At 32.9% G+C, this 25366-nt stretch overlaps 1 protein-coding gene across 1 annotated transcript in view; it reads left to right on the top strand.

Moving 5' to 3' along the window:
• Ift80 (intraflagellar transport 80) overlaps nucleotides 1-25366 on the top strand; it is a 130920-nt gene that overhangs the window by 52405 nt on the left and 53149 nt on the right. Inside the window, exons 8-10 of the mRNA XM_077793983.1 lie at nucleotides 1107-1244; nucleotides 13264-13443; nucleotides 24233-24351. Of these exons, the coding sequence (XP_077650109.1) occupies nucleotides 1107-1244; nucleotides 13264-13443; nucleotides 24233-24351 (437 nt within the window). The remainder of the gene's footprint in view (nucleotides 1-1106; nucleotides 1245-13263; nucleotides 13444-24232; nucleotides 24352-25366) is intronic.

Genomic DNA, 25366 nt, shown 5'->3' with positions numbered 1-25366 from the left:
TCTTTTTTATGACTAATATTCCATTGTGTATGTATACCACATTTTATTTATCCATTCATCTGTTGAAGGGCATCTTGGTTTGTTCCATAGTTTGGCTATTGTGAATTGAGCTGCCATAAACATTTATGTGGCTGTCACACTGTAGCATGCTGATTTTAAGTTCTTTGGGTATAAACCAAGGAGTGGGGTAACAGGGTTAAATGTCTGAGGAATCTAAATACTGCTTTCCATCATGATTGCACCAATTTGCAGTCCTAACAGCAATACGTGTAAATGTACTTTCCCCCTATATCCTCACCAACACTTATTGTTGCTTGTATTCTTGATAATTGCCATTCTGACTGGAGTGGGATGGAATCTCAATGTAGTTTTGATTTTTACATTTCTCTAATTGCTAGAGATGTTAAGCATTTTTCCTATATTTGTTGATTGATTGTAATACTTCTTCTGTGAAGTGTCTATTCAGTTCCTTAGCCCATTTATTGATTGTATTATTATTTTTTTCTGTGTGTTGTTTCTTGAGTTCTTTATATATCCTGGAGATTAATGCTCTATGTGAGGTGTAGGTGGCAAAGATGTTCTCCCATTCTGTAGGCTGTCTGCTCACATTATTGTTTCCTTTGTGAAGAAGCTTTCTAGTTGGATTCCATCCCATTTATTGACTCTTGATTTTGCTTTAGGAGTCTTATTGAGGAAGTCAGTTCCTAAGCCGACATGATGGAGAATTGGGCCTGCTTTTTCTTCTAGTAGGCACAGGATCTCTGGTGTAATGCCTAAGTCCTTGAATTGAATTTTATGCAGGGTGAGAGATAGGGGTTCAATTTTATTTTAGTATATATATGGATTAGAATGGGTAGGTTTAATGTTTAATCCAAGGTTTATAAAATCTGAAAATTATAATAATGTTTTAAAAAATTTTCAATGTATTTTGGTTTCAAGGAATACAGCTTTTTCCCCTCTCTATTGTATAGTAGTAAAGACATTTAATTACTAATATTATAAGGTGGTCATTTCTTAAACTTTATGTGCTACCTTATTAGAAGACAAACTTGTTTATAGCAATGTTGTGATTATTATAAGACTTTAAAAATTTTTTGCTTTTATAGGTGTGGGATAGTTATGGCCGCCTCCTATACAGTTCACAACCCCACGAGCATCCTATTACCTCAGTTGCCTGGGCTCCAGATGGAGAATTATTTGCTGTTGGATCGTTTCATACTTTACGCTTGTGTGATAAAACTGGGGTAAGTTATAGTTGTGAGGAATCACACATGTGCTGTCATAAATGTGGTCATGCACAAACACCTGGTTCTCAGTCCTTAAAAAAGAAACATTTTCAGTGAATGCCCTTTCTTTCTTCCTTCTTTCTGCAGCGCTGGAGATTGAATCCAGACCCTCCCTCACATCAGGCAAACACTCTTTAACATTAATATCCCTTAATGAATGCATTTGGCTGTAAATTTCTGATTTGTCTTAATATACTGATTCAATCAATTCTAGATTTATGAAACCAAACTGTAAGTTTAAAGAATGGATATGTTCTCTACACATTGTCTTTCTGGAAATGTTTGTTTTGAGCATGATTGTGAAAGATGGTGAAATATTAAAATTTTTGCCCATTCAATATGGAAAATAGAGTTTTAAATGTTTTTGCTATTGGTATGTTTCATATAAAATGTTAGTCATATTTTTGCATAAAATTAATAGTAAATTTAAAAACTGGTCATTTTGAAACCAAAGGACATATTTCTTTTTGTTAAGAATTTATATTTGAGTCAGGTATAGTGGCACATGCCTGTAATCCCAGTGATTTAGGAGGTCAGCCTAGGCAGTGAGACCCTGTCTCAAAATAAAAACTAAAAAGGACTATGGATATAACTCAATGGTAGAAAGCCCTGGGTTTAATCCCTAATATCTCGAAAAAAAAAAAAAAAGTTCACTTTTGAAAGTGTGGGAGAATTTTTACTCTTGATACTATTCCTTTCTTCTAATTGAAATCTAGGCAAACAACCAGGCTTAACAATATTTATCTATTGTTCTTGAAGAATGCCCCCAAACAGTGGCAGTTTGGGGTAAAAATGGTTTAGACTTGTTAATCAACTTTTCATCAGTATAAAAAATACTTGAGATAATCATGAAGAGAAAAGATTTATCTTGGCTTGTAGTTGTGGAGGTTCCAGTCCAGGATTAATTGGCTCCATGTCTAAAAGAGCCTATAATATAGCATCAGGAGTGTGTGGTAGAGTAATCCATTCACCTCATCATCCAAGAAGCAAAAGAAAAAGGACTGGCTGGAGTCTGACAGTACCCTACTGGGGATATGGTCCCAGTGACCAGAAGACCTCCCTAAGGACCTACCACAAGGCCCTACCTTCTAAAGGTTCCACTATCTCCCTGTTAAAGGATCTAAGATCCAAATTATAGCAATAGGGCTTTTCCATACTATTTCTAAATATAAGCAAATCATATTATTGTTCCATGGCTCATTTTCTTCAAATGCAAAACAAGGTAGTTAGAACCTTTAGAGCTTTTTAAACGATGTATCAGTTTTCTGGTTACTTGTTTTTCATCACATAAAATTTTAGCCCTCTGCCTGGCTTTGGAAGCTCTCTGAAACCTGGTACCATTAAATCCATTCAGTCTTTTCCTCTCCAACTCTCTAATTTGTATGTGTGCTCAAATCAGGTTGAATACTGCGTCATGAATCTTGCCTGCCCCTAACATTCTCACTCTTTTTATGGCATATTCTGTCCTCTGTTTTATGCTAAGTGGAATTCTTTCTGTTCTTTAAGACCTATCTCATGTTTGACTTTCTCATGCCTTCTATAGTCAATCTAAAGTTTATTTTCCTAACTTTCTTTCACCTTATGTCTCTTTATTTTTCCCTTAGCTATAATATCCGGATGTTAAATTATCTTATTACTTAAGGATATTTTTTGTTTTGTTTTTGGACTTAAGGACCTGTACCTCAGGTTTTTTATTAATGATGCTGTTATAGAATTATGTGGTCTCATTTTCACAATGTATTTTGCACTTACGTTGTCCAGTTTAGTTTTATATATATTATTTTTGACTCCCTAGTTTATAAGATTTTATAGCTTAAAGATTTCTTATTATCTATACAATATAGTCAATATTAAATTATTTGTTAATAAGTGAATTTAAATATGATAATTTTAATTTGCCTGTTGAGTAAAAATATTTTTTAATTTTTTTAAGTTGCTGATAGACCTTTATTTATTTATATGTGGGGCTGAGAATCGAACCCAGTGCCTCACACATGCCTGGCAAGTGTGCTACTGCTGAGCCCCATCCCCAGCCCTGATTAAAAATATTTTAAGGTTTTAGAAACTTGAGAGATTAAGTTAATCTGAATAAAAATTAAAAATTAACCTCATTAAGCACAATACCTTTTCTTATAATGTTAATAATTCTAGAAAAATAAACTGAATGAACTGTTATAAAAATTTTTAATACTTGAGACTTAACATTTTAAATGTATGTTCTTTTATTCAATAAGCATTAAATTCATACTATGAATCAGCCAGTGTCCTAGAAAATTGGGTTTAAAATATTAAAAAAATAAAATGTAAAGATTTGTCCTCAAGTTGTTTCTCACCCTGCACAAAAGCCAACCCAGATTAGATTAAAGACCTATGATTTATACTAGAAACTTTGTAACCATTAAAATGTAGGATCAACACTTCACCATATAAATGCTGATAACAGTTTCCTCAATAGGACTCCTGAACCTCAGGAAACAATACCAAGAATTAGTAAATGGGATGGCATCAAATAAGAAAGCTTCTGCACAGTAACAGAAACAGTTAATAGTATAAAGAGAGAACCTACAGAATGGGAGAAAATCTTTGCTAGCTATTTGTTTTAGTTAGCATTTTCACTGCTATGACAAAAAGACCTGGCAAGAATAATTATAAGAGGAAAAGTTTATTTGGGGACTCACGGTTTCAGAGGTCTCTGTCCATAGATGACTGACTCCATTACACTGGACCCAACGTGAGGCAGAACACTGGGGCAGAAGGATGTGGTCAAGGAAAACAGTTCATTACATGGCACCAGGAAACAGAGAAAGAGAGCTTTTCTCACCAAGAACAAAATATAAACCCCAAAGGCATGCTCATGAGCCATCTCTTCAGTTATACTGTATCTATCTACAGTTACCACCAAATTAATCCCTATCAGGGGATTAACGCACTGACTCTCATAGCCCAGTCATTTCACCTCAGAACTTTCTTGCATTGCCTCATATATGAGCTTTTGGGGACACCTCATATCTAAACCATAACATTATTTGGACAGAGGATATCCAGAGTATATAAAGAAATCAAAAAACTTAGCACTGAAAAAACAAATAACCCAATTGATAATTGGGCAAATGAAATAAACAGATACTTCACAAGCAAAGAAATACAAATGCCTTCTTTTTATTTCAGTAGATAAAAGAGTATAAACAAAAATAAATAAAAGGAACATCATGAATGCTATAAAAATTAAACTGGGAAAGTGAGACAACATAATTTTTAGGTATAATCAAGGATTATAAAAACAACTGTACAAAATAAATATACACTTCTGGGTGGTTAGCATAATAAATTATGGTACAGTGAATTACTTGTAGAATAAAAATTAGAGCCATAGTACTATACTTTTTTCTTAGGTTCCATAATAAATTTTGTTTTTATCTTTGATTTTTAAGAAATGCATTATTCAAATATGTAAGACACAGATGTTCAAATTAACGTAGTTATATATAAGTAAATATCCAGAACATATTAATGAGTTTTATTATGTTAATAGAATTCAAAAGAAAAGATCTGAATATATAATTACCTTTGGTGTCTTCTTAATAAATTGACATTGTTGCTTTTATTTATCAGCAGGTGGTGCTATTGCTTTGTAATGGAAAACTTCTTGATTCTTATTTTCTCTTTGAATATCCATTCATTAAAAAAAAGACTTACCTCTGTTTATTCATTTATCCATTCAATTAAAATAATTGCAATAATTTATTATCTACAGTAACTGGTCTTACTGCCATATGTAACTTTTCATTATCAAGTAACATAATTTAAGGCACTCTGTAATTTGCTAATTACATATGAGACAGAATATTCTTCTTTTTTTTAATATTTATTTTTTAGTTTTCGGTGGACACAACATCTTTATTTTATTTTTATGTGGTGCTGAGGATCGAACCCAGCGCCCTGCACATGCCAGGTGAGCGCACTACCGCTTGAGCCACATCCCCAGCCCCCAGAATATTCTTCTTAAAAATCAGTTAGTGGGGCTAGGGTTGTGGCTTAGTGGTAGAGCACTTGCCTAGCACATGTGAGGCACTGGGTTTGATCCTTAGTACCACATAAATCTAACTAAAGTAAAGTTATTGTGTCTATCTATAACTAAAAATAAAAAATAAAAAAATCAATTAATATCCCTCAAAGAAAGGCATCTGTTTTCTCTTTGACTTAAACTTAACTTTTGAACATGCAATTTTATGAATTATTGAACTTGGCCAAAGATTGTGCCTTTGAGAATCCTTTCAATATAAGGAATATAATTACACAGGGTAGTAAAGAGAAGAATGTGGGGCTGGGATGTGGCTCAAGTGGTAGTGCGCTCGCCTAGCATACGTGAGGCACTGGGTTTGATTCTTAGCACCACATAGAAACAAAATAAAGGTATTGTGTTCACCTAAAAAAAAAATAAAAAACTAAAAAATAAAAAAAGAGAATAATGTGGTTGACATGGAGGAGTCAGTTATTATGGTCATTGTTTTTATTTATTTATTTATTTATTTTTTTAAGAGAGAGAGAGAGAGAGAGAGAGAGAGAGAGAATTTTTTAAATATTTATTTATTTTTTCTTAGTTCTCGGCAGACACAACATCTTCGTTTGTATGTGGTGCTGAGGATCGAACCCGGGCCGCACACACGCTAGGCGAGCGCGCTACCGCTTGAGCCACATCCCCAGCCCCTGGTCATTGTTTTTAATTTAAATATTTATTTCCCTTCTGGGAAATACTTGCATGCATAAATAATTTAAGAAAATACAGAAGAAAAAAAACCTGATCTCTTTCCTTAAAGGGATGTATCATTTGTTGATACTTTATAGAAACTTTATAGAAATCATCTCAATTTTTGTTCTTTATATTGTGCATATTCAGTTGCTTTTTTATTTTTAAATTAAATTAAATTTTATTATTTTGTTTTAATTTTAATTTTATTTTAATGTAGGAATAGCATTGGCATGTTTGTAGAACTTTGGAGTCAACTCCAGTGGTGAATTTACAAAGTGGAAGTGTTCTTCTGGACCTTTAATTCCTCATTGTGTTAGTCAGCTCTTCATTGCTGTGGCCAAAATATCTGATGCAAACAACTTGGAGGAGCATAGGTTTAATTTTAGCTCACAGTTTCAGAGGTTTCCGTTCATCCTTAGCTGGCTCCATTGCTTTGGGCCTGAGGTGAGACAATTAATTATATTGAAAGGGCATGGCAGAGAAAAGCTGCTCAGCTCATTGCAGTTGGAAAGCTGAGGGAGGGAGGGAGGGAGGGAGGGAAGGAGGGAGAGACAGAGAGGAAGGGGCCAGGCACATGATATAGTCCTCAAGGGCATGCCCCTAGTGACCTAGTATGCTCCATCTGCTTACAGTTTCCACTTCCTCCCAGTTGTACATTCAAATTATTAATCCATCAAATGGTTTAATCCATCAGTGAGGTTAGAGCCAGTCATTTCCCAAAAGCACCACTTCTGGACATTGCTGTCTTAGGAACATTCCAGAAGGGACATACATAAGCTTTTGGGGGATATTCTCAATCCAAACCATAATATTTACCTACAGTAAATTGTTAGGGCTCAATGATCTCTTCTTTCAACTCTGCAATTCTGATGCCTTTTTCAGAGACACTGAGCATACTTCTTCTTTTATTAGTTCTTTGTGTGTATCTTTGCTTTTTAGTATAAGAGGCAACACTGTATATGGTCTGCCAGAAATGGGAAAAACTCAGGTAGTGTTGGAGAAATGTGGCTGATCTTATGACTTCAGACTTTACATTTTATTGTAGTTTGTTACAAATAGAAGCAAAAATGGGAATTGGTTATAAGGTACAGGAAAAGATTCTAGATGTCATGGAAAGTATATAACTAATAGGCCCTAGGAACCAAAAAGTAGAGTGCTTATCTTTTGCCTTTTTGTGTATCCTCATATCCAGGTCCTTTTTTTTCTTTCCTTTGGGCTGACCTTTTTTCTCCTTTCAGTTTACATGCTGTAAACTGACATCATAAGTACCTCTCCTCTATTGGAGAGAGCATACTGAGTCAAAAATCTTGGTTCCAATTTTGAATATCTCCAGGGAAGGGATCACTGGCACATCAGATTTGTTTAGGCATGTTGTAGTAGGTTCTATAAACAGGATTATGAAGACTTAAATAGGACTCATTGGTGAGGGCCAGGTCTTACTAAATGAAGGAAGAGACAGGAAGCAGCCAAACTAATAGGTTGCTATTGTTCAATCATTTTAGTCTAATTTACCCAAAATTTTTAGTTTAATCCTCAGAGATTTTCTTTTACATGAATACATTTCTGACTTTATAATGAAGATATGAGAAAGTTAAAATTACATTTTCATATTTCTATAAAACCAACTTTGCTAAAAACATAAAGTATAAACCATAAAGTAAAGGAACTGTTGCCTTTATGGTATGAGTCCATCTTGCCCAGAATTGAGAAGCTTAGTTAATAATATAAAGTTAGATTTCTGTTACAAAATTCATTTTTATTCTGTTTAAAATCAACACCTAACATGTAATGGGTATTCTGGAAATGTTATAGAATTTTTGTACAGAGAAAATATATTGTTCTAGTTTTTAAAGAGTTATAATAGCCTAACATTTAGACTATTTATTAATGAAATTAATATACTTAGTAAATTTCGTGGTTGTTTTTGAGAAGATTAGTTTAAATATTTCTTTTTTTTTTTTTTTTGGAGAGAGAGAGAGAGAGAGAGAATTTTTAATATTTATTTTTTAGTTCTCGGCGGACACAACATCTTTGTTGGTATGTGATGCTGAGGATCGAACCCGGGCCGCACGCATGCCAGGCGAGCGCGCTACCACTTGAGCCACATCCCCAGCCTAGTTTAAATATTTCTAAATTTCTTGACTTTTAATTCATTTTTATGTATTTTTTTTATTTTAAAGGTCAGGTTTTGTTAAAATGGTGGTTGAGCTTTTGGAAAGAAGGCTTGCTTTAGGAACACAGGCTTGCTTGTTCATTCATTCAGCACATATGTTATTCATTGGCTATTTAGAGAATAACTTCTATGTCTGTTTTCAATAGTACCTCACCCTCTACTTAGAGTACTAAAATGTAAACAGATGATTAAATAACAGTTGTTTAATAGTAAGGGTTATAATTGTTATGAAAAAACAAGAGAAGAAATAGAATAATGATAAATGTTCAGATGTCTTTGTGCTTTGTTTTTATGGAATAAGTTAGTTAAGTAAACTTCTATATGGTTAATTAAGTTAAAAATAAACAACTTTTTTTTTTTAATGACCAGAAATTCTTTCTTTCTTTTTTTTTTTATACCAGCATACACAAATTTGAATTTGCTTTTTTATGATACTGGTACCTAAAAATCTGAGTCTGTTTAAAAGCAGAGAATTTTACTTTTTATAAATGTTTTCTTTCTTTTTTTGCTGGTACTAGGGATTGAACCCAGGAGTGCTTAACCACTGAGCTATAGCTCCAAAACCCCTTTTTATTTTATTATTTTGAGGCAGAATCTCATTAAGTTGTCTAGGCTATTGTTGAACTTGTGATTCTCCTGTCTTATGTTTTCTATATAGTGTGCATGCGGAAATCATGCAAAAGCTCCTGCAGCATGTACACATGGGAAAATCCACTTATGATTTCTTATATATAGTGTGTTGTTTTTCCTCTGCCCACCATTTGGGGGACAAATGGTACAACTTTTTCTTCTAATATTTTGCTTATATTTTTTTCCTACTCATAGATAACTCATAAACCCAACTCCAATATTCACATTCTGATAAGTTGTTGCCAGGAATACCAATAATGTAAAAAGTTTTAAATCCCTTATTATGTTTTAGTAAAATATATAATTTCCTTTTATTTTCCTTTCTTTAGTTAAGTTAGCATTCCCTTCTTCACCCTTCCCCCCCTTTAGAGTTCTGAGACTCTTTTGTAGATCATTAGGCAATTTCTAATTATTTGCTTTATCATCTGTTAGGGACTATTGATTTGACAATTTAAAATTGTTCCTTGAGGACTCTTTATCAGTATTCTGAGATGTTCATATATTGCTCTCAGAAGGTGTCTGTAATCTAATTTTTCTTTTTTTTCCTTTTTTTTATTGGTTGTTCACAACATTACAAAGCTCTTGACATATCATATTTCATACATTAGACTGAAGTGGGTTATGAACTCCCAATTTTACCCCAAATGCAGATTGCAGAATCACGTCGGTTACACATCCACAATTTTACATAATGCCCTATTAGTAATTGTTGTATTCTGCTACCTTTCCTATCCCCTACTATCCCCCTCTCTAATTTTTCTTATTGTTAGGAAATATTCATAAAAAACAATGACTTTCTTTTTCTTTATATAATCTCAATGCTTTTGTATAATTCACAGGGTAGAATATTAAATGTGTATTTTATTTGATATCATAACTCATATTGGTTCTTTTTTTTCCTTTTTGAAAGAAACTTGTTTAATAACTTCAAAATATTTTATTTTGGATATCCTTGTTGATCTAGTACCACATTACCAAGACCTGGCTCTTATAGGGTGACAGCATGGTTAAATTATTATTTAGTTTCTTTTTCATAGTGATAGAAAACTTTGAAAACCCAAACCACAAACCTCAAATTACTCTTAAAAAGTGGTAAAATTATTGTTTCATATGTTTATGCCCTCATCTGAATTTGAGTCTTTAGGAAAAAATGAACAAACTTTAAAAATCTCAAGTTGATTGCTTTATTTTTCCTAATATAATTTTGTGGTATGCCAAATAATGGGCTCCCAAAGATACCTATACTCTAATCCCTAGAAGTTGTAAATATGTATCTTAAATAGCAAAAGGAATTTTGCGGATGTGATTAAGGGCATGGACCTTTAGATGGTAAAACTTATCTGGATTACATGAGTCCTTAAAAGCACACCTTTATTAGCTAGGTTAGAGGATGGAGAAGGAAGAGAAATCAAAGTAAGAGCAGCTCAATTTGCTGTTACTGGCCTAAAGATCCAGGAAGGGAATCATAAACCAGGGAATGCAGGTGGCCGTTAGAAGGTACAAATGGTCAGTAAGGAAATAGGGACCTCAGGTTCTACATACAGCTGCAACAAAGTGAATTCTGCCAACAATCCACATGATCAAGGAAATGGACCCTGTCCAGAGCCTCCAGAAAGGAAGCCAGCCCTACCAACACCTTAATTTTAGCTCTTGTAGAACTATAAGACAATAAATATGTGCTCTTTTATGCCTCTAGGTCTGTGGTAATTTCTTACAGCAAATAATAGAACATGAATACTTTGTAACTGCAGTTCATGGCCAACCTAAACAATGAGTTATGTGAGTAGAAGGATTTCACTACTTTCTCACTGTTAACAAATTTCTCTCATTAGCTATTCTTTTGATTTAAGAAATTATCATTTCTTAAAATATAATAGTATCTCTGGAGTAATTTATTGTTCTTTCAGAATAAGTAAGTTGGTAAATTGGTAAGTAATTTGATTATCTAAGAGTAGATTTTAGATGAAAGAGTAAAAAAGGAAACAGTTTATGGTTAATCTGGGGAGGTGTCCCTTTCTGGGGAAAATTTTGACTAGCTATAGACTACTACTAAGGTTGTGGCTATTTGGGGAGATGCCAGTGATATTTGCCCACATTCAAAATCCAACTGGTCTGCCTCACAGTTTTTCAAGACTAACCTTCCTTTGTACAAAAATATATTTCTGAGTCTTTCAAAACAGCAATTGATTTATCATGTGTTGCTTAGTGTCTCAATTTTGCTGAGGCGGCTTTGATCCTCCTCAGCCTCTTACTTTTGATCATCTTACTTTTGCTGTAAGCCTTGTGAACCTGATAACGTAACTCCCAAGTTCCCACACTAAGCTCTCTTCAAATTAACTAATCACACTCTGTCTCAGAAAATCAGCTAGGTAATATCCTGGACCCCATTAAAAGCTTCTTCCTCTTTTTCTCTCTTCTTACCTGATGGTTGAGCACCTGAGTCCTAAATGGTACCTACCTTTGGTACTGAGAGGTGAGTTTCTTTCTTCTCTCATGGATCTATGAATAATTAACCTTATCTTCTCACATTCCTTCCAACTGTTCCTCCCTGTGCCAAACCTGACTATGCCAAACTTTATTTACATCCTTACTTAAATCACAACAGCACACAAAATCACTTCTGAAGTTTTCTTGTCAAGAAATTGAACCTGAATTTGATCAAAACTCTTAAATCTAAGTATCAATTTATATGAAATAAAGCTGACAGAAGAACATGTTAAATAACACCACGAGAATACAAATGGCAAAATCCAGATGTGGAAAACTTTTTAGAACAAATGATCAAGTTTCTGCAACAGCTAAAATCTGCAAGGCAAGAAATAATGTGGAAAATGGGACTTAGATGAAAACATATCTAAGAGATTTTTTTAAGCCAATCGCAGTGATTGTACCTTATTTGCATTTTGATTTAAACAAACTGAAAAAAACATAATTTAAAGTAAATACTTTAAAAATATGAATCTATGGTTTTAAAATACAAGTTAAGTTCTCTTCCATCTATGCTGTAGGAATTGACTAAATTGAAAATGAAAGATTTGGGTAAGCCGGCTTCAAAACCTTAAGTGGTATCAATACATCAAGTCTTATTTATCTCTGTCAACCACTTTTAATATTCATATAAAATAGTTGTGTGGTAGTATTTCATAATTCTTGTTTGTCAGACATATTATGGGTTAATTTATTTTTATTGCCAGAAGCAGATTATTTTTGTCTTTGAAATTCTCAGTCTTTACTTATTTTCTAAAAAGATATATTGAAATGTATATGTTCTTTTAAAAAAATATATTTGTAATTCCAGAAAAGAAAATTTCTAATATTTTGTACTGCTGATGAAGCAAAGCTTATAATTTATTCATTACCCCCTTAAGGTAATGTTTAAGCAGCATTTAGGGGTTCAAAAAGAGTGAAAAAGATGAAAAAAAATGTTAGTGAGTGGTAAAAGTCATTCACTATTTTATGTATGAATTTTTTATTAGGAATTTAAAGTTTTGTATTACAGTAGTATAAATTAGTGACTTTTTTTTCTGTTTTTTTCATTTCTCTCATATTTGTTTTTGGAGGGAGCCTATAGCTAATAATGAATGTTTCAAACCTCCCTGCTTTCCTTTGGTACAGGGATAGAAGCACACTACCACCGAGCCACACCCCCAATTCCTAATAATGCATATTTCTGCAAAAATAATAATGTAAAACAAAACAAAAACACCCAAAGCATCAATAACAGAATTCAAGACTTAAATTTGACTCTAGGTTATAAGGAAAGAAAACATGCATGTAAGTTTAGTCAAACAAATTAATCATCCTTTTTGCAAATATGTATGTTGCATCTGAAAAAGGCCTCTAGTACCATCTATCAATTTTTTTTTCCTTGCTGTCTTCTTGTATACATATGCAAGAATCCCTTTTGTCTTAGTTTATGCTTATTGATCTCTAGATTAGTTCTGAGAGGATAGATGTACTTCAACTTTCATGATTTAGAAGGTGTATCAGAGATGTTTTAGTGACATTTTGTGTTTAGTTTCAGTTTTTGCTGACATTCTTGAAATACTATAATCAGAAATTTTTAGATGTAGAGACTATAGAGAACTTTAAGATCTTACTTTGTTTTGTCCTACAGAATCTTTGCGTTTATTCTTTCAGTATTATTACTTGAAAGTAATCATATGAATGGAAATGGTATGTTTTTACAGTCCTTGAGAGATTTCATGTAATGTTTTATCATGTTTTTCTACTGACTACTTTTAAAATATATGTGTATCTTCTGTTCAGTATACTAGAATTTTATTAAGAAAACATTTCTAATGATTCCAGATAAAGATACATTCTTTTAAAAAATTATCTTAATATGTTAATGTGATCAGTTTTAAATTTTTACAAACATTTTTGTTTTGTTCAGTCAATTTTTCTTTCTTTTTTCCCTTCAGTGGTCTTATGCTTTAGAAAAACCCAACACTGGCAGCATATTTAATATTGCATGGTCAATTGATGGCACTCAGATTGCTGGAGCCTGCGGAAATGGGCATGTTGTTTTTGCACATGTAGTGGAGCAACGTTGGGAGTGGAAAAATTTTCAAATAACATTAACTAAAAGACGGACTATGCAGGTATGATTATGATCATAGGATGATTGAGCCTGCTTCTTTTCATATTAGTTCACTATGTATAATATAGAATTATCTTTGTTATATTTACTCAAAATTTATGAAAATTCAGGCACATTTGAACCATTTTAACTATGCCATTAGTTGGTCACCTTTTTATGATGATAAGAACCTTTCATTGAAAGAGAATCGAAATGGCTGTAGTTACTGTGGTTATAGATTTAGGACAGCTTTGTGGAATTTGAACCGTTTATGAAATATGTGAATTTAATTAAGAAAGAAGCTCTGACACATAGGAATAAGTTAAATTTAACTACTAGAACTGACTCTAAGGCAGGCCTAACTTGCTAGTTACCAATAGGAATAAATTATTTTATGTATTTATCCTAGGTACTAGGGATTGAACTGAGAGGAACTTTACTACTGGGCTATATCCCTAGTCTTTTTTTTTTTTTAGCTTTTGAGACAGTATCTTTCTAAGTTGCTGAGGTTGATCTCAAACCTGAGGTCCTCTTGCCTTAGTTTCCTGAGTTGCTGGGATTACTGGCTATTCTTATTCATAATTGAATGAATTTAATTAACCCGATTTTTAACAATTGCCTTTTAAGAATTACCTAAGGCAACTCAAAACTGGAAAATGGTGGGAAGTTCTTATTGGGAATTAGGAAGTGTGGGGCAGAAAAAAAATCTTTCCTCATCATTCTTGGTTTCATGGCTGAGGCCCCCATGACAAAGAACATGTTAACAAGAAAAAATAATTCAAATTTATATAATATACATTTTACATGATATGGGATCCCTCATAAGGAAAATAAGACCAGAAAAAAACAGTTAAATTGATATGCTTTCATTGTTAGGTTTGATGAAGAGTAGATAGTTGTAAAGGAATAATATGATAGAGCAAAAGTAATATACTTAATTGGGAACAAATGGGAAAGCTTAGCAAGGCCTGTTTGTTCAGATTCTTCTCTGAGTCTTTCTGTTTTTAGAGACAAGGGTATTCCTTTCCTCTGGAACGTGAAGGTCTTATAACCTGCTTTAGAGAAGTGTCAGAGTGACCTTTCTCCTCTTTCTGTTTTCTCAGATTCCTTCAGCTTGAGATATTCAATGTGCTATGGTTTCCTGTTTTGGGATTAGTATTTAATTTTAATTGAAATGCTTTATAAGATTGATACCGAGAGTTTGGAATGTGTCAATGGGTGATTATCTACTCTGTTGTGAGCTTCTTACAGTAAGACATATGTACTATATTTCTCTCAGTTTTGTCTTTGTCTAGGGGCTCCACTAGCCTAGGCTTGCATATAAAAAGTGCTCAACAAATATATTATAATTAGTTGAAAAAAGGTGTTGGGAAGAGGCCAAAGACAATTTTGCCAGTGCAAATCTTCTGCCAAAGAAAGGGAGATTCTTCTTCCTATTATATATATCATATATGTTTATCTTCAGTATTTATAATTCATATAGTAATTGCTATAAAAATTTGGAAACATGTAGTTTGTAATTTCATGATCAGTTCTGTTCAAATATTTTATTTTCCCCAATCTCCAGATTTTTAAAATTTGGATATGTTCACAAGATTTATAATAATTAGGTTAATTATAATTTTTCTAAGGTCTGTTTACTTATTTTAAATTTAAAAAAAATTTATTTGAAGAATTTAAACCATACACAGAGTAGTGGTACAAATCTCTATATATTCATTACCTAGCTCTAGTAATCAATCACATCCATATCAACACTCATTTCTTCATTTATTTTCAAGTAAATTCAGACATCATATTTCATCTGAAAAGTTCAATTATACAGCTAATATATAAGGACTCTTTAACATAACCAAAATAGCATTTTCATACTTTAAAAATAATTCCTGTACCTCAGTTGGTACAGTGCTTGCCTCACATGCATAAGGCCCTAGGTTTGATCCCCGGCACCACACACACGCACATACACACACTCACACAAAATTCCTAATATTATCAAATATCCATGAATTGTTCAAATTTTAAGTTGTCTCTTACCTGTTGCAGTTTTGTTATTATTATTGTTTTGTTCCAGTACCAGGTTCAAAATCCAGGGTTTTGCACGTGCTACATCAGCCCCTGCAAGATATATGGTTTAATATGCTTCTCAGTCTTTAACTTTTTCTACAAATAGTTGGATCTAGATGATGATGTAAATTTATATTTCAGTCATTTAACTTGAGAATCAAAACATTATATGTTGTAGTGGACCTGTGACAAAGAATACATTGTGAATTCTAATTAACTGATTTGGAATGTAATTATTATATTTATGCAGTACATGGGAACTATCTAATATAGTATTACTCAAAATAAGGACTAGTCTTAATTACAAAAATGCCCTAAGATGAATATATCTAGAAAGACGAGTTTTCTTTCAAAACAAAAAGGAATCATCCTAGTAATAGAGGATTTTTATCTGAGGTAAGATGAATCATGAAGTTTTTAAATGGCTTATTTAATTCAAACTATCTTGGACCTAATATTTGTAAATAATTTTTCAAAGTTTTATAACCAGAAACTTTATTTTAAAAGGGAAATGTATGCTTTCTTGGTTTTTAAACATTTGGTTGCATTTCAACTAAATTGGACCTACACAGTGTTTTTACACAGAACATTTTCCTTTACTCATTCAATAGAGGTTTATTGAGTGATACCTACTTGCCAGGCATTAAGCTAACTAATAAGGAATGTAGTCATGAATAGAACAAATTTTGTCCCTCTTCTCATGGACCTCCTAGGTTGATATCTTGAAAATCTTTTTTCCCCCCCATAAATTCAACTCAAATTAACCTAATGTGAGAAGGGAAGGAAAAAAATTACTGGCTTATGCAAAGTCAATTCACAGGCTGACTTGAGGCATTGGTTCAGGTTTAAATTAGGTGTAAATAACTTTATCACTTTGTCTCTCCTTTTCTCTGTAATTGGCTTGTTTTTCAGAAAGGCTTTCTCCATTTTGTGACTTTGGTAGCTCTAGGTGTACATTCTATTAACTGCAAGTCCAGCAGAAAGTACTTCTCTTCTTAGTAATTCCATCTGAAGTCTCAGCATTTTTGTCTCATGTCCTAAGTCTGGGTTTAATGTATTTGATTAAGGGAGACGGGGAAGATGAGTGAACTCATCTGAGCTACTTATTTATTCACTGAGATTAGTGGAATTGTTCCTCAAAGGACAATCAAGGCATATTTATCAGAAAAGATATGATTTGATTTTGGGCAGACAAAATAGATATCCACTTATTTCTTTCCTTTGATTGTTTAGCAGCCATACTGTATTATTTATTTATTGTTACCTGTGGCTTGAAACAGCAACATTTATTATCTCTCAGTTTTTGTTAGTGAAGAATCCAGGCTTGCTTTAGCTAGCTTCTCTGGCTCAAAAATCTCTTAAGGCTGCAATAACGGTGGTAGGCAGGGCTAAAGGCTCAAAGAGGGAAAATTTGCTTTCAAGCTCATTGACACTATTATTGGCAGAATTCAGTTCAGCAGTGTCTTTTGGACCAAAGGTTTCAGATTTCTCTTAGTTCCTTATAGTGTGTTTTTTTCCGTAGGGTATTTTGCAACTTGGTAGTTTACTTTATCAGAGCAAGTAAGTGTGAAGAGCCAGACAGCAAGCATTAAGACATTAAGTCATAATTTTTATTTTATTTCCATAGGGACTGAACAATCACAGCTTTTCACTTGTAGGGTGTAAAATTTTACAGTATTCTCAGAAGCTTAGTAGGATTTTGGTTGACCTGTGTTTTATTAACTCAGAAACCAGAGATCTTATTCTTTTTTGTTATTGTTCTTTTTAGATATACATGACAGTAGAGTGTATTTTTACATATTATACATACATGGAGTATAACCTCCCATTCTTGTGGTTGTACATGATATAGAGTTACACTAGTTGTGTATCCACGTATGAACATAGGAAAGTTATATCCAATTTATTCTACTTTCTGTACTATTCCCATTCCCACTTCCCTTCATTACCCTTTGTCTAATTCATTGAACTTCTGTTCTTTCCTCACCCAATTGTATGTTAACATCTGCATATCAGAGAGAACATTCAGCCTTTGGTTTTTTTGGGATTGGCTTATTTCACTTAGCATGATAGTCTCCAGATCCTTTACCAACAAATGACATAATTTCATTCTTCTTTATGACTGAGTAAAATCCATTGTGTATATATACCACATTTTTTTTATCTACTTATCTATTGAAGGACACCTAGGTTAGTTCTGTTAGCTTAGCTATTATAAATTGAGCTGTTATAAAATTGATGTGGCTGTGTCACTATAGTATGCTGATTTTAAGTTCTTTGGGTATATATGGAGGAGTGGATAACTGGATCAAATGATGGTTCCATTCCAAGTTTTCTGAATAATCTCCATACTATTTTCCAGAGTGGTTGCACCAATTTGCAGCCCCACAAGCAATGTATGAGTGTATCTTTCTCCCCACATCCTCACCATCATGTTGAGTTTTGATTGTTAAATGTAGACCTCGACCTGGCAGTTGCTGTTTCCCATTAATAGGATTCATTGCCCTTCCTCTCTCCCTCGAGCTCAGCTTTTGTGGATACCATATTCTGGAATAAGACGGTTTCTTAATCTGCTCCTTAGCTCCAGGATGCATCCTAGTAGATAATTCTTTCCAAAAGACTTAGTTGATGACTTTGTTAGGATGAAGTGCCTAAAGGGGAAACGGTGCTGAGAGAGAGGATAAGGTGTTTCTAGTATCTCAAGCTTATCTTTGTTTCTTTGTTGTCCTTCTGACTTTAGCATGGGGTATAGATTTGGCTTTGTAAAACAACAAAAAAATTGTAGTTGTAGATGGACAGTATGCCTTTATTTTATTTGTGTATTTTTAATGTGGTGCTGGGAATCTAACCCAGTACCTCACACATGCAAGGCAAGAGCTTTGCCACTGAGCTACAGCCCCAGCCCTAGATTTGGCTTTTAATAGTTGCCAAAGTTCAAGATTATCTGACTCTTAGTCACTTTATGTCTTGTAAAGGTAAATTCTAATAATAGTGATTTTAGGATTAAATGAGATAATGTATATAAAACAAAAATAAGTGATAGCTATTGCTCTCATTATAGCTATGTATAGAATTAAGTGAGTGTTTAGGAAATGTAAAACAAAATTTTTGAACTGGTCAATCTGAGGGTTCTATGAATAAGTATCAGGTGATATATGAGTATCAGGATATTAATCCTAGGGCTGACCAGAATTAAAAAGAATAATGGGTACATTTTAAAATTCAGCACAGACATATTTAATGTGAGAGTCACCAGAGTTTTACAACTATAACAGCATTTACCAGAATGTCTTTAGTTGTAAGACTCTGGTGAATCTCACATCTCACTGGGATGTTTTATTAAAGTTTGGTTCTGTTGTGCCAAAAACACACAAAAAAAGTCATTCTCCCTAGAAAAACTTCAGGCAAATATGAATTCTAAGGAATCTGTAATTTGAGGCCCGTACAATTGGAATTTGAATATCATATTTTCTTAAAGGTGTATTAAGTCAGCTTGCAGAATCAGAATGTGTAATAGTAAGCAGAACAAATGACCTGGTTTTCTTAATAAATAAATTGTAAATTTAAACAAGAGGTATGTATTTGAAGGAGGAATTGTTTCAGAATTAAACAGACTTAAGAAACAAATTAACTAAATGCAGTGTGGTACTTTGTTTTCTTTATTTTTTAATTAATTAATTATTTTTTATTTAAATATAACAGCGGAATGCATTACAATTCTTATTATATAGAGATAGCTCAATTTTTCCATATTTCTGGTTGTATACATAGTATACTCACACCAATTTGTGTCTATACCTGTACTTCGGATAATAATGATCATCACATTCAACCATCATTAATTACCCCTTGTCCTCTCCCTTTCCCTCCCACCCCTCTGCCCTATCTAGAGTTCATCTATTCCTCCCATGCTCTCTCTCCCTATTGGCACTTTGTTTTCTATACAAATAGACTGACTATATATTTGGAAAAGAACTGGAGAAGTGTGATCTCCTACTATAGAAAGACATTAGGAAACAACTGGATATATTGTTTTGCATTAGAGAAACTAGCATATAATTTAGCTTTAAAACTTTTACATCATGTTTCTAGGAGAAGATGCTATTTTGGAAATTTAAAAATGTCTTTGGGAGCTCAGTCAGACTTCTGGTGAAGATAGTGTCATAAGTTCACTGAAATCATGTTCATGTTATTGTTCTAATTAAAAGTCGCCTTAGTACTGGGACCAGTGCTTCTCCTACAGCCTTCTCAAGAATGCTTTCTTTTATATGCCACATAACTGGGTCTAGAAGTAGGATAGGTATCTTATTCCACAGCACTGATTCTAAACCATTAAAATCTCCTATTCTTTAAAACATTTCATTTCCTTAGAAACATTTCTTATCAGAGTAGTTTTCTCTTTGCAGTCATTTCCCCCTACTTGTAGAAGAAGTAAACAAAGATATTAGTCTTTTTCTTCTTGACTGGCTTCTTTTTTAAAAAGACTTTAAAAAATGTCTGAAAGATAAGAACTATTCTCATTTAAATATAACTGTAGTGACCCTGCACATTTTCCCAATGGTTTCCTAATATCCTTCCATAATAGCAGAATAGCAGATCAGTTATTTTTGAAATATATTTTTATAGTTGTTCTATTTACATCAGAAACAGTCCCACATTGCATTTACTTAATATGTCTCTGAGGTAATTTTTAAGTCTGAAACATTTCCTCCTTCATATGTATAAATATATAAATATTAATATATGAAATTTATAATTTATTAAACCAGGTCATTTGTTCTTTTGAACGTATTGTATTCTACATTTACCTGATTGTATCTTAATGATATATTTATATATAACATGTTCATTTAGTCCTCTATATTTCCTATAGACTGGTTGTTAGATTTAGTGCCTTGATAAGATTTTAGAGTCTTAAGAAATTTAAAGAATAATTTGTACATGATACTGTTCATTTCCTATTACATCACATCAGCAGGCACATATGTTTGCTTGTCTTTATTCTAGTAATGTTTTGATCAGTGTGTTCAGGTATTATAAGCCTGATTCATCTATCGTATAGTTTCCTATTAGGCATCTTACCTTAATGTTTTTAGCAGCCATTGATGACAGTTGCCTAGATTAATCTAATAATTTCTTTTGCGTTTATCATCTAGAATTCTTATACCTCATCAACCATTTGATTTCTATGAAGTTAGAAAAGCTGAATTATTTTCCTTTATTTACCAGCGTTCCAATCATGGGTTGTTTTCCTAGCATGCCAAATTAGTTTCTTTTCCTTCCCTTTCTTCTTCTTCTTCTTCTTCTTCTTCTTCTTCTTCTTCTTCCTCCTCCTTCTCTTCTTCTTCTTTTTTTTTTTTTAGTACTGGAACCCAGAGGTACTCTACCACTGAGTTACACCTCTAGCCCTTTTTATTTTATTTTATTTTTTTAGTTGTGTAACAATAATTTATTTATTTTCCCCCTTTTAATTGGTGCATTATAATTATGCATAATAGTAGGATTTGTTATAATATATTCATACATGATCAAAATAAAAAGCATAATTTGGTCAATTTCATTCTCTAGTACTTCCCCTTTTCTTTGCCTCCCTCCTACTGATCCCCTCTTCTATTCTACTGTTCTTCTGTTTTTCTTTTTCCTTTAATTTGTTCTAATTAGTTCTATATGACAGTAGAATGTATTTTGACACATTGTACACATAATGGAGTACAACTTCTCATTCCTCTGGCTGTACATGGTGCAGAGTCATACCAGCAATGTAATCATACATGTAATATATATAGGGTAATAATGTCTGTCTCATTCTATCATTCTTCCCATCCCCGTAGTCCCACCCCTCCTCTCACTCCCCTCTGCACAATATAGATACTCTGTGCCTAATAGAGAAAAAAGTAGGCCCAAATCTTCATCATGTCGGATTAGGCTCGACTTCCTTAGCAAGACTCCTTAAACACAAGAAATAAAATCAAGAATTAGTAAATGAGATGGACTGAAACTGAAAAACTTCTCAGCAAAAGAAATAATCAATGAGGTGAAGTGAGAGCCTACATTTTGGGACCAAATTTTTGCCACATATACATCATATAGAGCACTAATCTCCAGGATATATATAGAACTCAAAAAACTTAACACCAAAAAAAAAAAAAAAAACAACCCAATCAATAAATGGACTAAGGAGCTAAACTGACACTTCTCAGGGGCAACAGTATTTCCTCTGCTTGAATCCCGAGTTAGGGAGTAAGAAGGAATGCAGCCCCTATCCAGTCTGTTATCTTGGATCTGACCCCCTTTTTATTTTTTATTTTGAGACAGAGTCTCACTAAATTGCCCAAACAGGCCTGGAACTTTTGATGTTCTTGCAGGAGCCACCTGAGTTTCTGAGATTGCCGGCATGCACTGTGCCTGGTTACAGTGAATTTATTTTGCGTTTTTATCGTTGTAACTTGGAGATGTCAACATTTTTGGTGTATTTCAGCCATTGCAGTTGTAATTCTTTTTAATGATCAAATTGTTCTATCTTTGGCTAATTGGCTCCTATGTTCTTTTGACATTATTTCAGTAGTTTCCTTGCTTTCTTGTGTGACAGTATATTCTAGGCTTATTTTGTGCATTTCCTATCAGACTTGAAATCAGCCATTTTTCCAGGAAGCACTATCTTCTGTTAGAGGGAAATGTTACCTTTTTTAAAAAATATTTATTTTTTAGATTTAGTTGGATACAATATCTTTATTTTATTTTTATGTGGTGCTGAGGATCCAACCCAGTGCCTCATGCATGCCAGGTGAGCGTGTTACTACTTGAGTCCTATCCCCAGCCCCATTGTTACCTTTTTTTAAAAAGAAGTACAATTTACTGAAGAATAGAAGAGGGAACCCCATAGCAGGTTTTTCCCCAGGGAAATGTTTTTATAGACCGTAGTTGGGTGCTGTATGGGCTCATTTGTACTGATTTGTTCAATACTTTTAGACAAAATGTTTTTGTTTCTGATAGATAAAAATATATCATGAATATGTACTAAGGTTCGTAATTTGTGTTTAAAGTTAAGAAGTTTTACTCTTCGTTTGTTCTTGGCAATTGTTTTCTCTTACAAGAAAATTTTTGTTCCTAAACACATGTTCCTAAAACATGGTGCCATGTATGTTCTAAAATATAGTTTTGAAATAAAAAAATGTAGATTATTCTAATAATTTGTTATTGAATACTATTTAGTGTTTCTTGTTTTTTTTTCAAATATAGGCAAATCCATGTAACTTCATGTCCTTCCCTTAGATAAAACATATCATACTATATATATTGTTCTGCATCTTACATTTTTACTCTATGTCCCATAGATCACTCCATATAACTGCCTCATTGCATCGTACTGCTATATATTATTTGTGAATGTGCTGTAGTTTATTCAACCTGTTGATAAACATTTGGGCATTTGCAGCCATTTGATATTGCAAATAGAGCTATAGTAAATAGCCTATATGTATGTTATTTCATAGTTTTGTTTATCTTTGTGATAGGATTCTAGAGTATAAGCTTTATTTTGCTTTCTCTTGTCATGGTGATGGCATATTGATGGGGATGGGAGTTGGGGAACAGATCATTAAAAAATGAAATATACTTGTCGTAGTCTGCTCAGGCTGCTATAATAAAACCACATTAGGGGTAGCTTATAAACAACAACAAAAACATTTTTCACAGTTCTAGAGGCTGGAAAGTCCAAGATCAAGGTGTGTGCAAATTTGATGTCTAAAGAGGGCCCACTTTCTGACTTATAAATAGTGCCTTCTTGTCCTCACTTGGGAGTGGCAAGGTAGTTCTGTGGACCTCTTTTAGAAGGGCATGAAGTAATTTGAAGAAGTACTTATAGGAAGTTTTACTTTATCCTCCTATCTTTCTTTTCATATCATTTTATTGCTTATTAATACCTGATACATTATTTTTAGAAAAAAAAATAACATTTTGAGGAGAATTGTAGGTACAATTACATTATTTTTCTCTTTCTTTTTTTAAACCTCTTATTATACTGTCTTACCCATTCTGATATTGACCAGATAACTTGGTAAGTTTAACTCACTCAACATTTTTATTGATTTGTTGCGGTTGGTCCATTACCTTCAAGATTTTAGACAATATTACCAAATGTTAAAATCCTTACAAACTAGAATGTTATAAACCTTTATAACAGTCTTAATTATAATAAGCAAATCTTCTTGTTAATTGGTCCTTAGCCTTCTTATATATTATCTCTGTGTTTTTGCATCCCCCACTCTGTGCAGATTGGTTTCTTTACTAATAACTCCTACTCCACTTTTGATTTTTAAAGCAATTTTATCTCCTGTTGTAAAACCTAATTTAAAAGTAAAATCTAATCTAAAAAGAGATATTGTTTTTGGCAGAAATCATGTAGTCTTTTTCCAACTTATCTGTGCCGTCTTCATTTAACTATATCTCAGTGTTGGAACATTTTTCACTTTTATCACTCCATTGCTATAGCATTCAGTGAGGCTTGCAGGTTAAAATTTTTTGTATTTTCTATTTACTTTTAAGAGATTATCTATATTTGTACTTTGTTGGTTTTTATACCCACGTGTTTAATATCTTATTCCTAGTTGAAATCTTCTTTTTATGAGATTAGGTAATCAAGAGTGCATTGAATTTTTTGTGTGTTTCAAAATCTTGCTAACATTCAGTTGAAATTTTGATGTGTTGTAATGTTGCTTGTTGGTATTTCATTTTTACTTGTTTAGGTTCGCAACGTTCTTAATGATGCAGTGGATTTGCTGGAATTCCGTGATAGAGTCATTAAAGCATCTTTGAACTATGCACACTTAGTTGTTTCAACGTCTCTTCAATGTTATGTGTTCTCGTAAGCATCTTGCATTTCTTAAAAATTCAGTTATGTCGTGATGATAAAATTTTTTTTAGTTTTTTTTGTAGGTGGATACAATATCTTTATTTATTTTTTTAAAATTTTTATGTGGTGCTGAGAATTGAACCCAGTGCCTCACGCCTGCTAGGCAAGCGTGCTACCACTTGAGCTACATCCCAGCCCCTATGATGATAAATTTATTTTCAAGTTTTCAAATCATTATTGTTTGGCTTAAACTTAATTTTTCTCAAAACCTCACCTGTCCTGAGCTTAGCTCAAACCAGGAAGTGAGAAAAAGTGAGCAATGAACGAACAGTGAAAATATATCTAATAAAGTATGTACATCAAATGTTAATGATCACTTTTATAATAGGAAATACCTTCTCTGAGATAGTGTTCACTCTTAGTTTCAAGGAATTTATTGTATATATGTTTTTCAAAATTTAGAGCTTAGAAGCAGCTGATAAATGATGGGAAAAGGAACCATCGGTTTACTATAAGAGGGGACAGCAGGCATCCTGATAACAAAATTATTTAGTATGGATATAATATCATAGCCCAGGGTAATCATGGATGTTTGTATTGATGGCCCAGAATTCCAAAAATGATAGATTAAAGGAAATCTATTCAGTATATTCTGTATTGGAAGGCAGGGAATGATTCAATAAACATTTCCAGGAAACTTGCATGAAAAACTTAAAAGGACATACTGTTAAACATACAACTGGCTTTCTGGAAATAAACAAACCTGATTTGCAGTTTTGATGATTTCCATGATGTAAAAATATTTCTACCAGGACCAGTTTTAAGCTACAATGTGATTTCATGCAAAGTTGAAAGGAGATGAGGAATAGCAAACCATTATATATGTAGTATTGCTGCCATACAGATAAAACAAAATTTCAGGTACAAAGATAATAATAAAAGATCATAAAATAACCTAGAAGTGATATTTTGGATATCTATTACCTTTGTTTTTAATATAATTTACTTGATAGTAAGTCTATAAAAT

Source organism: Urocitellus parryii, chromosome 2 (genome assembly GCF_045843805.1).
Source record: "Urocitellus parryii isolate mUroPar1 chromosome 2, mUroPar1.hap1, whole genome shotgun sequence".
Classification (NCBI taxonomy): domain Eukaryota; kingdom Metazoa; phylum Chordata; class Mammalia; order Rodentia; family Sciuridae; genus Urocitellus; species Urocitellus parryii.
The sequence above is the reverse complement of the archived record's forward strand: the minus strand, read 5'-3'. Positions and strand labels throughout refer to the sequence as shown.